General features: G+C 42.2%; 2 protein-coding genes across 5 annotated transcripts; one reads left to right on the top strand and one right to left on the bottom strand.

The window, feature by feature from the left end:
- The first annotated feature begins 5,474 nt into the window (after positions 1 to 5,474).
- Positions 5,475 to 17,189, top strand: gys2 (glycogen synthase 2). 3 transcript variants are annotated; one of them, XM_021563420.2, is made up of 16 exons: positions 5,475 to 5,880; positions 9,432 to 9,613; positions 9,990 to 10,181; positions 10,423 to 10,608; positions 11,205 to 11,349; positions 11,580 to 11,697; positions 11,804 to 11,924; positions 12,017 to 12,123; positions 12,341 to 12,400; positions 12,731 to 12,809; positions 13,952 to 14,065; positions 15,077 to 15,203; positions 15,361 to 15,456; positions 15,703 to 15,866; positions 16,187 to 16,272; positions 16,587 to 17,189. In XM_021563420.2, exons 1-16 carry the CDS (start codon positions 5,760 to 5,762, stop codon positions 16,966 to 16,968), a joined length of 2,280 nt encoding a protein of 759 aa, XP_021419095.1. In that variant the 5' UTR covers positions 5,475 to 5,759; the 3' UTR covers positions 16,969 to 17,189. The 3 variants fall into 3 exon arrangements, with proteins under 3 accessions (XP_021419095.1, XP_021419096.1, XP_036800365.1); XM_021563421.2 differs by having other exon boundaries at positions 5,477 to 5,880; positions 16,187 to 16,267; XM_036944470.1 differs by lacking the exon at positions 5,475 to 5,880 and adding an exon at positions 8,511 to 8,571.
- LOC110490188 (spexin prohormone 1) lies at positions 17,134 to 18,869 on the bottom strand. Of its 2 annotated transcripts, XM_021563423.2 has the most exons (5): positions 18,479 to 18,869; positions 18,174 to 18,312; positions 17,822 to 17,884; positions 17,558 to 17,644; positions 17,134 to 17,385 (listed from the first exon to the last, which is right to left on the bottom strand). In XM_021563423.2, the coding sequence occupies exons 1-5, from the start codon at positions 18,482 to 18,484 to the stop codon at positions 17,321 to 17,323; spliced, it is 360 nt and encodes a 119-aa protein (XP_021419098.1). In that variant the 5' UTR covers positions 18,485 to 18,869; the 3' UTR covers positions 17,134 to 17,320. The 2 variants fall into 2 exon arrangements, with proteins under 2 accessions (XP_021419098.1, XP_021419097.1); XM_021563422.2 differs by lacking the exon at positions 18,479 to 18,869 and having other exon boundaries at positions 18,174 to 18,321.
- Positions 18,870 to 18,927: the final 58 nt, after the last annotated feature.

Below are 18,927 nucleotides of genomic sequence, written 5' to 3'. Positions count from 1 at the left end.
GTCAGAAATATAACAAAGGTGGGCACACCATTGATAGAACCTGATATTGGGCAGGTCCAAGCCGCCCATAGAACTTGGCAGCTGCAATATTGCCATCTTAAGTCTTGGCTTGCGTTTACTCCATATAAAGGAACTTAGCCATCCATTTACATCCTTTATTACCTCATTGGAGAGTAATACTGGGATCATTTGGATTGGGTAAAGTAGTCTAGGTAAAATGTTCATTTTCAAGAGGGATATCCTACCCAACCAAGAAATCGGGAGAGAGTTCCAGCGCTCCAGATCCTGTCTTATTGTATCAAACAAGAGAACAAAATTGGCTTTGTACATTTGCTGGAATTTAGGAGTTACAAATATACCCAGATACATGAAACCTGAGGGAGACCATTTAAAAGGGAAGGGGGGAGAAGTATTAGGTACAGAGTGTAGGTTACCAAGTGGCATAGCCTCTGATTTAGTTAGGTTAATCTTGTAGCCTGAGAATTCGCTGAATAATTCAATAATATTAATAAGAGATGTAATTGAAGTCTCGGGACTAGAGATGAATATCAGGACATCATCAGCATACAAGCTTATTTTATGGTGAACATCACCAATGAGCAGCCCCTGTATAGCAGGCGTTGCCCTGATGGCCTCGGCCAGTGGTTCCATAACGAGTGCAAAGAGGAGGGGGGATAAAGGACAGCCCTGTCTGGTACCTCTGTGTATAGAGAAGCTATTTGACCTTAGCCCATTAGTAAGGACAGCAGCCTGAGGATCATCATATAAAACTTTCACCCATTTTATAAAGTTGTCACCCAGACCAAATTTATTTAGAGCAAATAATAGGTAAGACCACTCCACACGATCAAATGCTTTCTCAGCATCTAGGGAGAGCACAAGACCATCCACAGCACTTTGTTGGTAGGCTTGAATTACATTAAGAAGCCGCCTGACATTGTTGCATGACTTACGGCCCTTAATGAAGCCAGTTTGGTCTCCTTTCACAATTAGTGGCAGTGAGTCCTCTAATCTTGTGGCTAGAATTTTAGAAAGCAATTTTCTATCCACATTGAGAAGGGAAATTGGTCTGTACGAGGAACAAGACTCTGGACATTTTCCCTTTCTGAGAATAAGTGAAATGTTGGCTTCTCTTAGCGTTTGAGGGAGTTGGTCATTTGAAAATGAGTGATTAAACATATCACGCAGTGGCTCAAGGATCAGGCCATGGAACTCTTTATAGAACTCACTACAAAACCCGTCTGGTCCTGGGGCCTTACCATTTTGCAGATTCTTAATTGCGAACATTATCTCTTCCTTGGTAATAGGGGCATTAAGGAGGGACCTCTGCTCTTCGGAGATAGTAGGGAGCTCAATCTTACAAAAGAAGTTCTCCATTCATTTGGGTGCATCATTTGGCAGTTCTGAGGCATAAAGGTTTGTATAAAATGTCTTAAATGAGTCACTTATCAATTTATTTTCATTTAAATGATTACCATCAGAATCAGTAATAGTAGCAATTGACTGAGAGTCAGCTCTCTTTTTAGCTAAGCATGCCAAGTACTTTCCTGGCTTATCACCATGTTCATATAGCTTTTGCCTGACAAATCTCATTTTCTTTTCAGCGTCCTGTGTTAGGAGAGAGTCTAACGTTGATCTAATGACTGATATTTCCTTTAATAGGGCAGGAGTGGGCGTTTTAATGTAGTCCTTCTCTTTAGTTCCTAATTCACCCTCTAACATTTTCTGCTTTTCACGCTTTTTCCGCCTCTTAGTAGCTGTGTATGACATAATCAGACCCCTGGCATACGCTTTACAGGTCTCCCAAAGGAGCGAGGGGTTATCTGTTGATTGAGAGTTAATAGAGAAAAATGCTTTAAACTCTGTAATAAAATATGATGTGAATGTATGGTCTTTAAGAATGGTTGTGTTCAACCTCCAATGTCTTGACTGATTGAATGCCCCGTTGAGTTTTATGTCCAGGATCACCTCAGCATGATCAGATATGACTATGCTTCCTATCCTAGCGGATAAAACAGACTGCAGAGACGTCCTGGGCATAAAAAAATAATATATTCTAGTCCCATGAGGTGTAGAGAAAAAAGTGAACTCTCTGTTGGAGGGATGAAAAGCTCTCCAGACATCCGCATACCCCAGATCATCACAAATAGCTTTAAGTGACTTAGCTTGAGGAGAGAGTGAAGCTATACTGCTGGGAAACCTATCGATAAGGGGGTTCAACAAGCAGTTAAAATCTTCTCCAACCACTGCAGTGTCCGAGTTTAATTCTGAAAAGTCTAGAAATACCTTAGTGAGGAAATCAGGGGGGTGAGCAGGGGGGAAGTAAATATTCATTATGGAAATGTTCTGCCCTTGTAAAGTACCATTAATTATAACAAAGCGACCAAATTTATCTTTCACACAATTCAAGACCTTAAGTGGTAAGTTATTTTTCACCAGAATTGCTACCCCTCTACTTCTGGATGTAAATGATGAGAAAAACACTTGACCAAACCCCCCTTGTTGTAATGTCAGGTGCTCCTTATCATCCAAATTAGTTTCTTGCAACAGGGCAATATCAATATTTTCTTTTTTCAAAAAAGACAGTACCTTCTTCCTCTTAATGAGGTTATGGCTCCCTCTAATGTTCCATGTACATACACGCAGTCCGTTACCTGCCATTGTATCTTGACCATTCAATATCCAGGCTGGATCCCACTGTAAAAGTGGGGTGGTACCTTTTTCCATGTGTTGAACTCTCCTCTATCTCACCCAGCATAAACAAACGATATGAACCCTGAACTCGAACTATACTAAACATGTAAAGATCCAAAAGGGGGTTTTCCCACTAGCTAACATGCAGGGGATTTCAACTCTCCAATGTAGACTCTTAAGTCCGCATTGCCGCTCAATAGCCTCATCCCTTAAATGTATGGAAAAGAAAATCAATAGAAGAAGATTGAGGCTCTTCCACCTAAAACCAAGCCTGGGCACCAATATGGATTCACACATATCTCAGCCTGAGCTGTAGCGGCTATTACTTTAGCAAGAAAAATAATAAAGATACGAATATCACTGAGCCGGAGTACGTGAGGACTCCCACCACTGTTTCATGATCAGATTCAACCAAAAATAAACAAAGTTATCCAATGCTGCTGAGGTGCAGCTTAAAAGTTATTTACCCGAGAGTCAATAAACGCAGCAGCCTCTTCAGGTGTGTATAGCTTTTTAGGCGATCCGTTGACCATAATCTTCAATGTGGCCGGGTACAACAGTGCGTAGTCCATCTTCATTCTCCTGAGTCGAGCCTTCGCCTCATCAAACGCTTTGCGTCTTCGTACAACCGCAGTGGAATAATCATTGAAGAATGAGACCTTAGGACTTTTACGTTGACTACCATCAGAGCCGATGTTTCTAGCCGCGTCCATGACGCGCTGCTTGTCGGTGAAGTTGTGGAACTTTATAACCACTGTGGGCGCTGATTGGGACCAGGTATCAGTGCTTGAGAGCGATGGGCTCTGTCCAGCTTCACACGGCCAGCCTTAGTGTCCATTTGTAGGTAGCCAGGGATCCATTCCTCAAAGAATTTTACTGAACGTGTCCCTTCAGAATTTTCCGGGAGTCCCACAACACGAATATTGCATCTGCGTCCTCGATTATCCATGTCGTCAATGTGCTCCGCCATTTCGCGCACCTGTTTCTCAAGTGCTTTTATCTTAGCGTCCATAGATGTAGTTGAAGTTTCCACTGCATCAATTCTTCCTTCCGCCTCAACAACACGTTTCACAACCCTCTATAGTTCAGCTGAATGGCCTGCTATTGCTTCCAAGACCGTTCTTATCTTAGCATCGATCACTTTAGTAATGTTACCAGTCATCTTTTGAATCACCAGGTCCATTGTGCCTGGATCCGCAATGGTGTTAGCCTCGCTAACGTTAGCTAGCTCCTCATGCACATCCACAGGGGTGGTAGTTTTGGTCGACTTCTTAGTAGTTCTGTTGGGCCTGTTGTCGGATATTTTTGCGAAATAGCCGTCAAGATTCATTATATGGTAACTTATTTAGCCAATTCGACCACTTTTTCAAGATATGAGATTAATGTAAAAATATAAATTTTATGAATGCCACGAGAGCTCGCTGACACACTGTGTTCTCTCTACGGAGCCATTTTGTCCCCCCCTAAACTGCTTCTTAATAACACTGTCCTGTCTAAATGTTGTTGCAACGCCAGCAGAAGGGTAAATGAAATTGTCAAATATATCCATGGCATCTTCTTCAAGTTGACCTGATGTGCTTCCTGAATGCTTCTTTACCACTGCCTCCATCTGCTTCCTGAGGTCGTCCAATAGTGATGATTGATACTACTAAATTACTTCACCCGTGATTGATTCTTGTGACGTCGGTCCGTCATTATTGGATGCATTATATTTGACCAACATTCAACCCCATTCAGGACGAATGGGGGTGCCAAGTGTTTGCATAGCCAATACAACATATGGGGCCTATTTCTGCGAATGAATCGAGATAATTTGATGAGAAACTATGCCATATACCACCAATAGGCTTACCTATAGGCTGAACCACCGATAGGCTAGGCAACATTGAGAAAAGGACTATATGCTTGAAAAGGCTACATGGACTGAACATGGATTAAGAGCGAGGTCAGGTTTCAATGTGTGGATACACACTACACAGCCCTCACATTTGGCTGTCACTGAATGAGGAGGAGCAAAGTTCAAGCGAACGTTGCGTCACGTACAGCCTGCCGCGTCATCATCTGCGGAAATGAACTATAGGCGACCTAGGTTCTGTTTTTGTCGCAATTGCTGTTTTTTTCCCCTAACTTAAACTATTGTTTCAAAACAAAAGTGTGATTTGTGTAATTTTTTTAGGCTACCATAATTAATGTTGAGGTCCCTCAATTGCAGACATATGATATGCATGATAATAAAACTCCAGTAAGCCTAATATAGTCTACAGCGCTAAATAAGGAGGAAACTATAGCCTTATAAATAGTAGGGACAAATTTATGATATCAATAATAAACATTTACATTTTGATATAAAAAATACAATATCCAAATGTGAATGAGTATTTTTAATATCAGGAATCTGGTGTACTGTTTAAGGCTAGGGAAACCACAGAATAATGACTGTAGGATCTTCAGGATCTGTAGGATCTTCATTTGATCACTCTTTTGTTGCTGAGAATTGTCCTGCACAGCAGGAAATGCAAACTTGTAGTGTATTTGAGTTTTAAAAGTACTTCTAAAGTTGGTCATTTCCAGTAATGAAGAATGTATCAACCCCTATAAACATGTCAATGAATTATAATCCACATAATAATGAATATTTCCTGTTGCTGCAGGATTATTGTCCGGCTGTAGCAAACTGGCTCAAATTAAGATCCTACATCTGTATATTCTCCACTTTGGCTCACTATTGGCTTTGTCAAAACATTACTCTTGATATCTGTGTGTGGACTTCAGTCCTGTACATGCAGCCAGGGAATGTTGACTTTCTGTTCAAAGACGAGGGTCGGGGATTCAATCACAAAAAGTAGGCGGGCTGGACAGTGGACTGCTAGGAGTGACGAACTGGGACCATGGGATGTGTGCTGTATCTTCTTCTGAGTCCATGTGAACTCCAGTGGGACATTCGGGTGTGAGAAGATAGACAGTTTACAGTTGAACCTACAGAGGAGAGGACCAACAACAACTGAGATAGCATCAGTGGCACTTACCTTTTCTTAACTTCAAAAACTCTACCTGTTGACAGTAACATGCCCCTGACCCGTTCCTTGTCCATGACGTCACTGAGCGGTCTGCCTCTGTGGGATGAGGAAGATCTACCTGTAGACGACCTGCTGCTGTTTGAGGTTGCCTGGGAGGTCACTAATAAAGGTTAGTATGACCTGACCGAGAATGATTTGCATGGAGACAGACAATTCACTGTGAAGTCTCTTCCAATGGTCTTGGTCCTTGGAGTATAACAGTTTTGTGTCCCTTCTCAGTAAATGTAATAGTGACAATGGATGCAATGTTGTATGCATCATACAGATGCCATTGATGACCTTGCAATTTTAATAGTCCATCATCTATTTTAGGCAGTGTTACTACTTTTGTGTAAAGATGGGTTGCGGTGGAGTGTACAAGTATGGAGCAACTATTACAGAGTTCATGACCCCTGGACTATTGGTCCAGAGTGGTCAGATTTAGGATACTATCATGATTGAGAGGATCCTCTTAAAATTCCTCTGGAGCTGTGACAGTTTAGCCTAATGCCAGTGTCACCTGTCATATTCTATTTGCTAAATATGGTCATCTTTGAATCTTTGGCCACAAAAGTGCAAATATTGAAATACAGTGAAAATACAGTGTGGAGAACATTAACTGTCTCAGTCTCACAGTCTGAACCTTTAAACATTCAATTCAAGATAAATTCACAATCTCTGTCAAATACATGTCTTAATGTTGTTTGTGTAAGAGGATGTGTGAACCATATGAACTATGGTTATATATACTATATGAACCTTAACCTTACTGGCAAATAAACGTGTGTTCTCAGACTGAACTAGACATGAGAGTCCCAATGATCATAAAAACATGATGTACTTTTTGTAGTATAGGGCTCTTCCTGGTACCTCTCTAGGTTACTTCCTAGGTTCTGGCCTTTCTAGGGAGTTTTTCCTAGCCACCGTGCTTCTACACCTGCATTGCTTGCTGTTTGGGGTTTTAGGCTGGGTTTCTGTACAGCACTTTGTGACATCAGCTGATGTAAGAAGGGCTTTATAAATACATTTGATTGATTGATTGATTCAGTTCTGTGTACTGTACACGGACGGATCTGTTGTCTGAGTCTATCCTGTTGTTGTGCAGAGTTCAGAGGTTATCACTTATGCTGTGTTGGGAGTAGTGAACTTCTGTATATGTAGTTCAACCTACAAAGCTTATCACTAAGCTAAGGACTCAGGGACTAAACACATCCTGGACTTCCTGACGGGCCGCCCACAGGTGGTAAGGGTAGGCAACAACACATCTGCCACGCTGATCCTCAACATGGGGGCCCCCTCAGGGGTGCGTTCTTAATCCCCTCCTGTACTCCCTGTTCACCCACAACTGCATGGCCAAGCACGACTCCTCCAACACCATCCTTAAGTTTAAGGATGACACAACGATGGTAGGCCTGATCACAGACAACGATGAGACGGCCTATAGGGAGGAGGTCAGAGACCTGGCAGTTTGGTACCAGGCCAACAACCTCTTCTTCAACGTGAGCAAGACACCCCCCCCTCCCACCTATTCACATCGACAGGGTTGTAGTGGAGCAGGTAGAGCTTCAAGTTCCTTGGTGTCCACATCACCAGCAAACTATCATGGTCCAAACACACCAAGAAAGCCATGAAGAGGACACAACAACACCCTCTCCCCCTCAGGAGAGGGCATGGGTCCCCAGATCCCCCCCTTTGCTTTTACACTGCTGCTACTCACTGCCCCCAAGCGGGGGGCACGTTGACTCGGTACCGGTACCCCCTGTATGTAGCTTCTTTATTGTTATTTTATTGTGTTACTTTTAAGTTTGGGGTCACTTAGAAATGTACTTGTATTGAAAGAAAATCACATTTTTTTGTCCTTTAAAATAACATAACATTTATCAGAAATACAGTGTAGACATTTGTAATGTTATAAATGACTATTGTAGCTGGAAACGGCTGATTTTTAATGGAATATCGACATAGATGGAATATCTACAGAGTTCCTCTGTCCAGTGTCTGTGTTCTTTTGCCCATCTTAATCTTTTATTTTTATTGGCCAGTCTGAGATATGGCTTTTTCTTTGCAACTCAGCCTAGAAGGCCAGCATCCCAGAGTTGCCTCTTCACTGTTGACGTTGAGACTGGTGTTTTTCTGGTACTATTTAATGAAGCTGCCAGTTGAGGACTTATGAGGCATCTGTTTCTCAAAATAGACACTAATGTACTTGTCCTCTTGCTCAGTTGTGCACCGAGGTCTCCCACTCCTCTTTCTATTCCGGTTAAAGCCAGTTTGCACTGTTCTGTGAAGCCAGTGTTACACATAATTGTACGAGATCTTCAGTTTCTTGGCAATTTCTCGCATGGAATAGCCTTCATTTCTCAGAACAAGAATAGACTGACAAGTTTCAGAAGAAAGTTCTTTGTTGCTGGCCATTTTGAGCCTGTAATCAAACCCACAAATGCTGATGCTGCAGATACTCAACTAGACTAAAGAAGGCCAGTTTTATGGCTTCTTTAATCAGACCAACAGTTTTCAGCTGTGCTAACATAATTGCAAAAGGGTTTTCTAATGATCAATTAGTCTTTTAAAACGATAAACTTGGATTAGCTACACAACGTGCCATTGGAACACAGGAGTGATGGTTGCTGATAATAGGCAGTACAGTACCCCTATGTAGATATTCCATTAAAAACCAGCTGTTTCCAGCTACAGTACTAATTTACAACATGAACAATGTCTACACTGTATTTATGATACATTTGATGTTATTTTAATGGACAAAAAATGCGATTTTCTTGAAAAAACAAGGACATTTCTAAGTGACCCCAAACTTTTGAAGGTAGTGTATATTTTTTATTTTAGTTTGTTTAGTAAATATTTTCTTATCTCTATTTTCTGAAAACTGGGTACCTTTTGTATTCGGCGCATGTGACAAATAACATTTGATTTGATTTGAATGTAACTACATTTTGCAGTAGCTTGGTGGTAGACCTGAATTCAAATCTTGGTTGTGTTTTCTTGGGTAGGCAAGAATTTCATTCATTTTTCTGCATCAGACCTGCCTAATTGTTAATTGAAACAATGTTTTTGTATTTAATGGGCTAAATTACACGTTCTGTTTACATATGACCCCAAAGTGATCTGTTATTGCAATTTGTAGTCTATGACATTTCAGATGAGGTTTGAACGTAGTGAAATACCTTTTCAAAGTCAATTTAGTTAAGTAAACTGTATTGTTCTTAAGGGTTGCTTAAGTCTAGCTTAACTTCTTTCAGATTGAAGTAATTAGTAGCTTGGTAAACTATATTTGAAGAGTAGCATCCCTAACACTGTTTATCAGGTATGCTGAGTAAATGTATTTGGCATCGGGGAAGTGTCTTATACGGCTATAGTATGACGGTGTGCAAACGTAATACTGTGGTTTGTGATTGTCGAGGGTCCTCTTCACAAATATTTGACAACTGTAGCTTATCTTCTATGCAGAATTTTCCTTTTTTAAAATTTATATTTATAAGTAATTTATATCATGGTCTTTGTTTTTGTTAATTCTAGTGTATCTTAGACTATTAATCATGCAAAACACACAATATCATGCAGAATTACACCTTCACATGTGGACACACCTCCCCTTACGGTTGTCATAACAAGTCACAGGTTAGAAAGTTTGAATCTCATGTATATTATATATATTTCCTCCAGTGGGTGGGATCTACACAGTTATCCAGACCAAGGCCAAGATAACAGTGGATGAATGGGGGGAGAACTTATTCATGATGGGTCCATACTACGAACACAACTTTAACACCCAGGTGGAGCAGTGTGAGCCCCCCAACCCAGCCATCAAGAAAGCCATGGGTGCCCTCATTGACAACGGCTGCCTGGTACTACAGACTTACTCTATTCTATTATTTTCTATTATATTCTATGGCTGTGACATGCAAGTGGATAATAGTAGTACTGTAGTAGTACTTTCTGGCCAGAAGAGGGCAGACACGCACATCTACAGAAGTAGGCCTAGACTATTGGTGCCAATAGAGTTAGATAGAGACGATGAATCCACAAGATGGCAGACAAACTCCATCTCCAGGATCAGAAGCAAACAAATACATCAGCAGCTTCAGAAACTATTATTTTGTAGTATTTCAGCTTTGCCCCCATGTGTTTGATACTGTGATTGTGGGTCTCGTGTTGATTGGTGCTGTCTTGTAGAACCACACATATCTTTCCCTTGTGTCGGGGTTATACTGTATGTGTTAGGTGTACTTTGGGCGCTGGCTGATTGAGGGCAGTCCCTATGTGATCCTATTTGACACGGGGTCAGCAGCCTGGAACCTGGACCGATGGAAGGGGGATCTGTGGGACACCTGTGGTATCGGCATGCCCGCCCATGACAGAGAGGCCAACGACTCACTCCTCTTTGGATCCATGGTTGCCTGGTTCTTTAAAGAGGTAATTTGTCAGGTTGTTAAGGATGCTTTGAAAAATACTCTGAAAGAGGTTTAAAGATTGGTGTATCGGTTTGTTTTTTTAAAGTCAAGAATATCTGCTTGATGTGAATACCTTAATGTCAGATACCTTTGAAAATAAATGATACAGTAGCCTACTTCTTTTTATCCAATACATATTCACCCTCTTGGGTAATATGAGATTTCAGAGCTAATTACCAGTAATCAATTGCCTTCATTCCTAGTTAACCGACGAGCTTGGAGACTCGCCCAATGTCCTCGCCCATTTCCATGAGTGGCAGGTAGGGGCAGGACTTATTCTCTGTCGCTCACGGAAGATTCCCTTGGCAACCATCTTCACAACCCATGCCACTCTGTTGGGAAGATACATCTGTGCCGGAAATGTTGACTTCTACAACAACCTGGACAAGGTAAAGAGGCCGCACACGCACACACACACAACGTTTTGTTATTCAAATTCCTCACAAACTTTTTCTGCCTTGACAATGGTGAGGTAATAATACATTAAGCGTCGTTAAGAGTTAGTTTGAGTTTAGCTTCTCATAGTATCTTCCCTGTGGGCGTCAGTGAGCTATGGGTTTGTGTGGTGTTCACGCTGGTGTAGGGTATTGTAATTGGCCCTCAGGCTAAGTGTAAAAAGGTCATTGTGGACCGAAAGGTTATTCACTGGGCAGACAGGGTAATTGACAGCAGCTTCTCCTTATGGAGAGGAAGAGGAAGCCTCCTCATCACTGGCAGACAGAAGACTCAAGGGTGATCTTACTTCAAACATTTGTCAAACTGTTTGATTGACAGATACCCGACAATCTCGATGAATGAACCCCATAGCCCCAATAATAGTTATTGTAGATCTCAACATTTGAAAAAGTTGTGTCCACAGGTTTCATTCACTATTCATCTAATATTTACTTCGAACATGCATGACAATATATAATTACACACTAGTGATCTCTTAACAATGACCCATTAATGACTCTTGTGTTGATTTCTGATGTGCCCCTGTCAGTTCAACATAGACCAAGAGGCTGGTGAGAGGCAGATCTACCATCGCTACTGTCTGGAGAGAGCTGCTGTCCACTGTGCCCATGTCTTTACAACTGTATCCCAGATCACTGCTGTAGAGGCTAACCACATGCTGCACAGGAAACCAGGTGAGGGGGGACAGGGTCCTGTACATTACGGTTGACCGTACCAAAACCTTTTTCGAAATGGAGGAGGTACTACCTGAAATGGTCAATTTATGTCCAATAAGAATGCTCATTTCACTTTAAAAAAAAGGTTTTCTCCTGTTTCACTCTATTTCCTCATTTTGAACAGAAAGTGACAGAGCAGGGATATTTGATGTTGACGTAAGCTGGGTTTCTCTCGATCTGCTGTACAGATGTGGTGACTCCGAACGGATTGAACATCAAGAAGTTCTCAGCCATGCACGAGTTCCAGAACCTTCACTCCACTAACAAGGGTCAGATTCAGGAATTCATCAGGGGACACTTCTATGGGTAAAACTGAAGTCTTTATTACGTTTTCAAGTTTGTTATCCGATACACTGCTTAACTATATCACTATTGCCCGTTGTACAACTATCATCCCTGGTTTGTTTGTCAGTCATCTGGACTTCAATCTGGAGAAAACTCTCTTTTTCTTTATTGCTGGACGATATGAGTTCTCCAACAAGGGAGTTGACATCTTCCTGGAGTCACTGTCCAGGCTCAACTATCTGCTAAGGGTATGGGCCTCTAATCATTACTGCACATGTGCTGGTCTCGCTCATAACAACAGGACAGTTGGAGTTTTTTCTTCTTTCTTCTTCTCTCCCAGGTGCATAAGAACGACGTCACAGTGGTGGTGTTCTTCATCATGCCAGCCAAGACCAACAACTTTAACGTAGAGACGCTGAAGGGTCAGGCGGTGCGCAAACAGCTCTGGTACGTCTCTGCAACCCCCCCCCCCCCCCGATGTTACACCTCACGGAGTTCTGCAAAAATGTCTGCGATGTCCGCTCCAAACGTTTCACGGAAATACCATTCTAATTTGTAGTCTTCTTAGAATGTTGCCTTGGAACTCGTGTTGCCAACACGGTTCCCATGACCATGTTCAATCTTAAAACCGTTGGCTGATTATCTACGTGTCTCTCGCTGACAGGGACACTGCTCACACTGTGAAAGATAAGTTTGGCAAGAGGCTTTATGAGGCGTTGTTAAAGTAAGTCAATTTCAATGTAAATAATAAATACAGAGGCTCTCTTCCACCAGTGCATTCACTAGACCTGTACGGTATGTCATATCAGTGTAACACTTTTCTATTTGACAACCCTGCCATTTAGCCAGGCAATCCTTGAGCAGGCTTTTGTTATGAATGAACTTAAACTTCACTTAGTTCATTCATGCGGATGGTGTGTGACCTTTGGGTCTTCCGTGTTACCAAAGTGTGGAACGAGCTTCCGTGTTAATGAAGGGCTTGTCCATGCGGGTTATAATGTGATTACTTGAGTGTTGCCTTACTGACCTGCTGGTGACCTCGTGACGTCTTCAGAGGAGACATCCCTGATATGAACACCATCCTGGACAGAGACGACTTCACCATCATGAAGAGAGCCATCTATGCCACACAGGTAGGAGTTGAAGAGACAGATAATGTATGAAATATACTCCGGTCAATGTTATAGTATATAATTGTTGTAAGATGTGCGCTATACACAGGATTAAAGCCATTAAGTGTTAGGTTGTTGAGAATGCTAACAGTCTCCATATTGTAGATTGGGTCAGGTCTACATTACGATTAAAAGACCGGTGTATAGACATTTGTGTGATAAACATCAAATAAAACAGAGTTGGGGTGTGAGACAACCAGAGTTGTAGAAAGACAGAGACAACTGGACAACAAGGCAATATAGGGATGTATCGTACAGAGAATCCCTACATATTGTACACTGCTGTTTTATGAAAGGAGCAACTTAACATTGACGTGATAAAATGGGCCTATAGGGTCGCCCTGTACGGTGATCAATTCAGAATGGGACTGGGGGATTCCTGGTGCTAAAATCATGAATGAATGGTCCCTGCAGTTATACAGCCCAGCGTGAATCATTGAACCGCCATAACAGCAGGCCATGGGTCAATAGATTGGCTGGTGTTGCAGTATTTAATAGCAAAGTGCCAGTGAAAATGGTGTTGTCACTTAGATTTATTCATGTCACTTGTGTGCAGGCGTAAAATTACGAGCCGGGTGTTTGATGGGTGGACAGATTGTGGCCGTTGTTACTCTCACTGCCATTTTTATTGACCCCGAGTCTCATTTGTGTTAGATGTACCAGTACAGAATGACTTGTCTGTCTCCACTTTTGCTGCATTCACTCTGTGGTTAGGGTGACGAATGTCTTTGCTTGTCCGGTAAGTTCTTACGCCTCAGAGCTGACGTAGCGGCCTGTTCACGTGTGACATGTTTTTAGCATTACTGTCTATTCAGCAACTCTTTTACATGCAAGTTTATATCTTCTGAGAGAAAGGCCTGTGTTTCTTTTGAGGGTAATCCCAGGAGAAGAGAATCATTAAACATCATTAGGCCAAAGGATAGATATTCTTCTTCAGATCCATATTCCTGTAAAGGTTATTAGTCACGGATCAGTGACTTATAGATGTTGACACGCGCCATGTTTACGGCTCAAGGCGCGTGCACAACGATGACGCTGTTACAACACATGCACACACACACACACACACACACACTGTACTCTGTCTGTCTCCCTCTCTGCAGAGACACACCCTTCCTCCAGTGACCACTCACAACATGCTGGATGACACGTCCGACCCCATCCTGGCCAACGTGAGACGCATCGGCCTCTTCAACGCTCGCACTGACCGAGTCAAGGTCTGCAGGATGTTCGTCTGATGTCCGTGTTCGATAGTGTTTTGCCTCGTTTATATGTGTTAAACCAGTTGAAGCGCTGTCTGGATAAAGCCTGGCAGCCGAGACATTGACAACAGAAAACACCCCATAAAGACTCATACGTGCTTATGATAAGTAATGTACGTACCATCAAAGTATTCTTTATTCCGCTAGAGTAGTGGTTCCACAACTGTGGGTCGTGGGAGGACATTACCCCCCACCCCCCCATTTGTTGTATTTATTTTTAGAAATACATTTTCCGAATAGAAAAAGCACTTTCATTAAACTTAAATGACTTAAAACCAGATAGAAAGTAGGTAGAGAAGATAACGGACCTATACGTTTTTCTATAATAGCTTATCATTTCTTTGAATTTACCATCAACAAAATAAAAGCTAGACAACCAGGACCACATTGATTTTGTTATAATGTTTGAGCATAACAACACAACATTAGCCATGTCAAAATGCATAGAATTGTAGGAAATGAGCTTAAAAACGGCAAAATGTTCTCTAAGCTCCATGGGAAAATGTATAGGATTTCAGGAAATTGGCTTTAAAATTGCAACATTTTCTTTCAGCTCCATGGCAGGATGTGTGGAATTGCAGGAGATTAGTTTTGAAACTGCAACATTTCATCTCCGCTGCCACGATAATGTTTTACTTATTCTTTGGTCTGTGTTTTTTTCACCACACAACACTTATGGTTGTGGCTCAAAAGAAACCTCAATTTGTGGGTCATGAAGCAAAAAAGCTTGGGAGCCCCTGTATAATCCATTTAGCAGACACTTTTATCCTCAGCAAATTGCAGCTATAGATTTTACGTACAGTACAGTTGGTTCTGGGAATTGAACCCACTACCCTAGTGTTGCAAACACCACGCGCTACCAACTGAGCTACAGAGGACCCTCAGAGCATACAGTATAGCCAGTGTTGTGCTGATCTCTATATTTTATTCTAAATGGTACTAACAGACGTTTCCTGATACTCTCAGATAGTGTTCCACCCAGAGTTCCTGTCATCCACCAGTCCCCTGCTTCCTATGGACTATGAGGAGTTTGTACGAGGCTGTCACCTGGGGGTCTTCCCTTCTTACTACGAGCCCTGGGGATACACACCAGGTGACCTGTCACACTTACACAGCCTGCAAACATAAACTCCATCACTTTGGTTTTCTCTGGCTAATGTTTATATCATTGTTTTTGTGTGTTCCTTCATGTGCGCGGAGAGTTGTATGATGTGTGGGTGCACTATTATGTTGTTGCTATTGTTCCCCAGGTGAGTGTACTGTGATGGGGATACCCAGTGTGACCACCAACCTGTCTGGCTTTGGCTGCTTCATGGAGGAACATGTGTCAGACCCCACAGCATACGGTATGTACGTGCATATAGACCTCTTCACTCTCATCACCAAATCAGTGCATAGTTTGATTGACCTCTTATGGAAGAGGTCTGATATATTTTGGGAGTGCCCCAAAACCAGAAGAACTCTTTTTATCAGTGAAATACAAGCCCCTACTTCCTATCAGTCAGCAGTTTAGAATAAATACTCTATTTACATTAGAATGGAATACTTTATTCCTGTGTCTCAGTGGTCCATTCCTGTCCCGCTCTTCTCAGGGATCTACATAGTGGACCGGCGGTTCCGTTCGGCAGATGACTCGTGTAACCAGCTGACCCAGTTCATGTTCGGGTTCTGCCAGCAGTCCAGACGACAGCGCATCATCCAGAGGAACCGCACAGAGAGACTGTCGGACCTGCTGGACTGGAGGTACCTGGGACGGGTGAGTCCCTATAGGTTCATGTCCCTGTTTACCTAATGGTTGGAAAGGCAAGTGGATCTCACAATGCAACAAAGTTTAGATAACAAAATACTAGGACCACCATACTGAAAGTAATTCCACTGAATTGCGTGCTTTTGGCGCTGACTTCATTGCTGTTATTTGTACGATTTATTTTTTGTAACATTTAATGTAAACAATGTCCCTTCTCTCCTCTGAGAAGTATTTTATTGTTCCTTCTTCAGACTAGTTCAGTTGATTTGTGATTGGGTCAGTGGTGTTTTACTTGTGGTTCAATTGATTCAGTTGATTTATGTTTGCAGTTCTACATGCACGCCCGGAGCCTGGCTCTCAGCAGGGCTTTCCCTGACAAGTTCAAGATGGAGCCGCTGGCCCCGCCACAGGTGAGGTACGGAGGAGAGTTTGTCTTCCTCTGACTCTATTGATGGACACTATAGATGCCTCAGAGACCCAGAGTTCATCCCTTCCCTTCGCTTTAATTGACAACCTAACATTTTAGTAAATGACAAGACATGATTTTGTATTTGTGCAATCTGTTACTACTGTTCTCTAAGCACTGTCCTCTTAAGTAAAACATATCCCTGTCTCTCTCTCTCTCTGCTCATTTGTTCCTGGCTTGTATGTTGTATTTATTGTACAGACGTGAATAACTTGTCTCCTCTCTCTCTCTCTCTCGCTCTCTCTCTCGCTCTCTCTCCTCAGACAGAGGGATTCCGTTACCCCCGCCCCGGCTCTGTGCCCCCCTCCCCCTCGGTGTCGGTGCACTCCACCCCCCACCACAGTGATGAGGAGGATGATGAAGAGCCGTATGATGAAGATATGGAGGCGGAGAGGGACAGGCAGAACATCAAAGCCCCATTCACTCTGGGTGCCACGCCCGAGGGCAAGAAGACACACCCAGGAGAGTCTGCCAACTGAGAGATCTCTCGCTACGAGCCTGGGATGGCCAACCCTGGTCCTTGAGATCTGCAGTATGTGGAGGTTTTTGTTCCAGCCCAGAACGTACAACATTAGCTCTGTCTCAAGTAGCTGTTACACATACTACCTATGTATATTTTCTAAGAGAAAATGCCTATTCTTTTGATGCTAAAAGTCCCCTCACGCCCATAGGATATGAGACATGAATAGTTTAATCAGTAGTTATATTTCAGGAATTGCATTGAGAGGTCTCTCGCTCTATAGCCTGGGATGGCCAAACCTAGTCCTGAACACATTACTTCTATGATCAGATATACTCTCAGACAAGTGTGGCTATGAATTCTGAATCATTTTATTCCACATTTTATTAAACAATACATTCAAACATTTTCAGTGTAGCCGTACTTAGAGTCCAGTGTTTTTCTCACATCGCATTAAATATTTGACATCCAACAAGAGATCAACAGATGCAATAGATTATAATGTTATCAACAATAATAAATACATTATGAAACGCATCAGAAGTACTCTCTTTTCCATGCCGGCAAGTCTTGAAAGTACAGTTGTTCAAGATGTTCTTCTCCTGAAACAAAAAAAGTCAACAGTGCAATTACCTTTATGGCCACTTCAAACCTATAGCTTGGATGTAGTTGGGGGAAGCCGATGCCTGAATTAGCGCCTATTGAGGTGGTTTTCCTAGCTAGCTTGGATGTATCCTTAACCATTACTGTAGGTTCCAATATGACCCAACTCACTGTCCTCCTTGGCTTGCCGCAGGAAGTTGAGCAGGACTGTGGCTGCCTGGTTCACACTGAGTCTCTCTGTGTTTTGACTGCGAGTCTCTGGAAAAAGAGGATGTCATACAGAGTAATGACAGGTCAAAAGTAAAAGATGATGGTAAACATCTCAAATCACCCTAATCCCCATACGGTGCACCACTTTACAGAGCCATACAGTAGAAGAGCCATACAAAAGAAGAATATGGGCATACCGCCCGAATACAAGCGTACTGTATTTACCTAAATGTAATGTGTCATATACGTCTCCTTCTTTTCTGTCCTCGCTGATGAACCGCCGTCCCTCTGTATTAGCAACATACACACAGTCACACACAGTTATGAAATACAATATTTTAGTTGCATTCATAAATAAACGTACATAATGAGGAAATAATAGGACAACTTCAGATTTAAATGATAATGTTCATCTCTTTACATTAAATATCATTATAGTTGTGCCTTAAAAAAACAGCTAATAAATGCATATTATTTCCAATTATTCTCTGTGGAGGACATACATGCAGAAATACATTTAAAAGGTACGTCAAAGGGATGCATAGTATGATTAGGCTAATATAGGTAGTAGACGTACGGGTGCCCTTGAGGTACAGCATTGCCTGAGGCGACCAATTTCTCCTCTGGAAACTGCCCTTCGGTGCGCTCCACGAATGGGAGACGAGCGTTGCCAGAAGTAAAAGAGCAAGTGCATAAACTGTAATAGTCCTCACACCCTGAAACATGTAAAAGTAGAGTTATGACGTATGAACAAGCGGACAATGTAAAACAAATATGCGCTCAAAATAAATAACAAGAAGGTAATCATTTTTCGTGCGTCATGCGCATCTCCATTCGTAAGTACGCAAAGATCAAAATGTACTTCCCTAATAAGCAACTTACTTTCATTGCGACGGAGGATATTAGATCCCTGTAACGCCGGTAGAGATCTGTTTCAAGTGGAAAAAGGGCAGAAGTTGTGTGCCTTGGCAAGTGCTATCCCTGTATTTATATTGGACGGGTGGGGGAGACCTCGTAGCCCACAGCGCAACACGTTATGGATGTCAACAGCGATAGGTCATGTAAATTTGATGAAAGAGAGGTGGGCTCCAAGCTCAGAGAGGGAATGCAGAGAGGAACCAATCAAATCACTTACTCACATTTTAATGTACACAATACACACTTTATGAATACAGTTAGCTGCCAAAGGCAATCATGGATCTACAGTGCCTTCAGAAAGTATTCACACCCCTTGACTTTTTACACATTTTGTTGTGTTACAAGGTCTGATTAAAATGGATTTCATTGTCATTTTTTGTCAATGATCTACACAAAATACTCTAATGTCATAG

This window comes from Oncorhynchus mykiss, chromosome 15 (assembly GCF_013265735.2).
Source record: "Oncorhynchus mykiss isolate Arlee chromosome 15, USDA_OmykA_1.1, whole genome shotgun sequence".
NCBI lineage: Eukaryota > Metazoa > Chordata > Actinopteri > Salmoniformes > Salmonidae > Oncorhynchus > Oncorhynchus mykiss.
The sequence above is the reverse complement of the archived record's forward strand: the minus strand, read 5'-3'. Positions and strand labels throughout refer to the sequence as shown.

What these genes read in the sequence shown, in the direction of transcription:
- gys2 (XM_021563420.2), top strand. Translation starts at nt 5,760, where the DNA reads ATGCCCCTGACCCGTTCCTTGTCCATGACGTCACTGAGCGGTCTGCCT. An exon ending in CATGCTGCACAGGAAACCAG is followed by an intron (nt 11,350 to 11,579) that starts GTGAGGGGGGAC and finishes TCTGCTGTACAG; the next exon opens with ATGTGGTGACTCCGAACGGA. An exon ending in CTGGCCCCGCCACAGGTGAG is followed by an intron (nt 16,273 to 16,586) that starts GTACGGAGGAGA and finishes CTCTCTCCTCAG; the next exon opens with ACAGAGGGATTCCGTTACCC.
- LOC110490188 (XM_021563422.2), bottom strand. Translation starts at nt 18,321, where the DNA reads ATGTTTCAGGGTGTGAGGACTATTACAGTTTATGCACTTGCTCTTTTA. An exon ending in ATATGACACATTACATTTAG is followed by an intron (nt 17,645 to 17,821) that starts GTAAATACAGTA and finishes CTCTTTTTCCAG; the next exon opens with AGACTCGCAGTCAAAACACA. An exon ending in GCGGCAAGCCAAGGAGGACA is followed by an intron (nt 17,386 to 17,557) that starts GTGAGTTGGGTC and finishes TTTTTGTTTCAG; the next exon opens with GAGAAGAACATCTTGAACAA.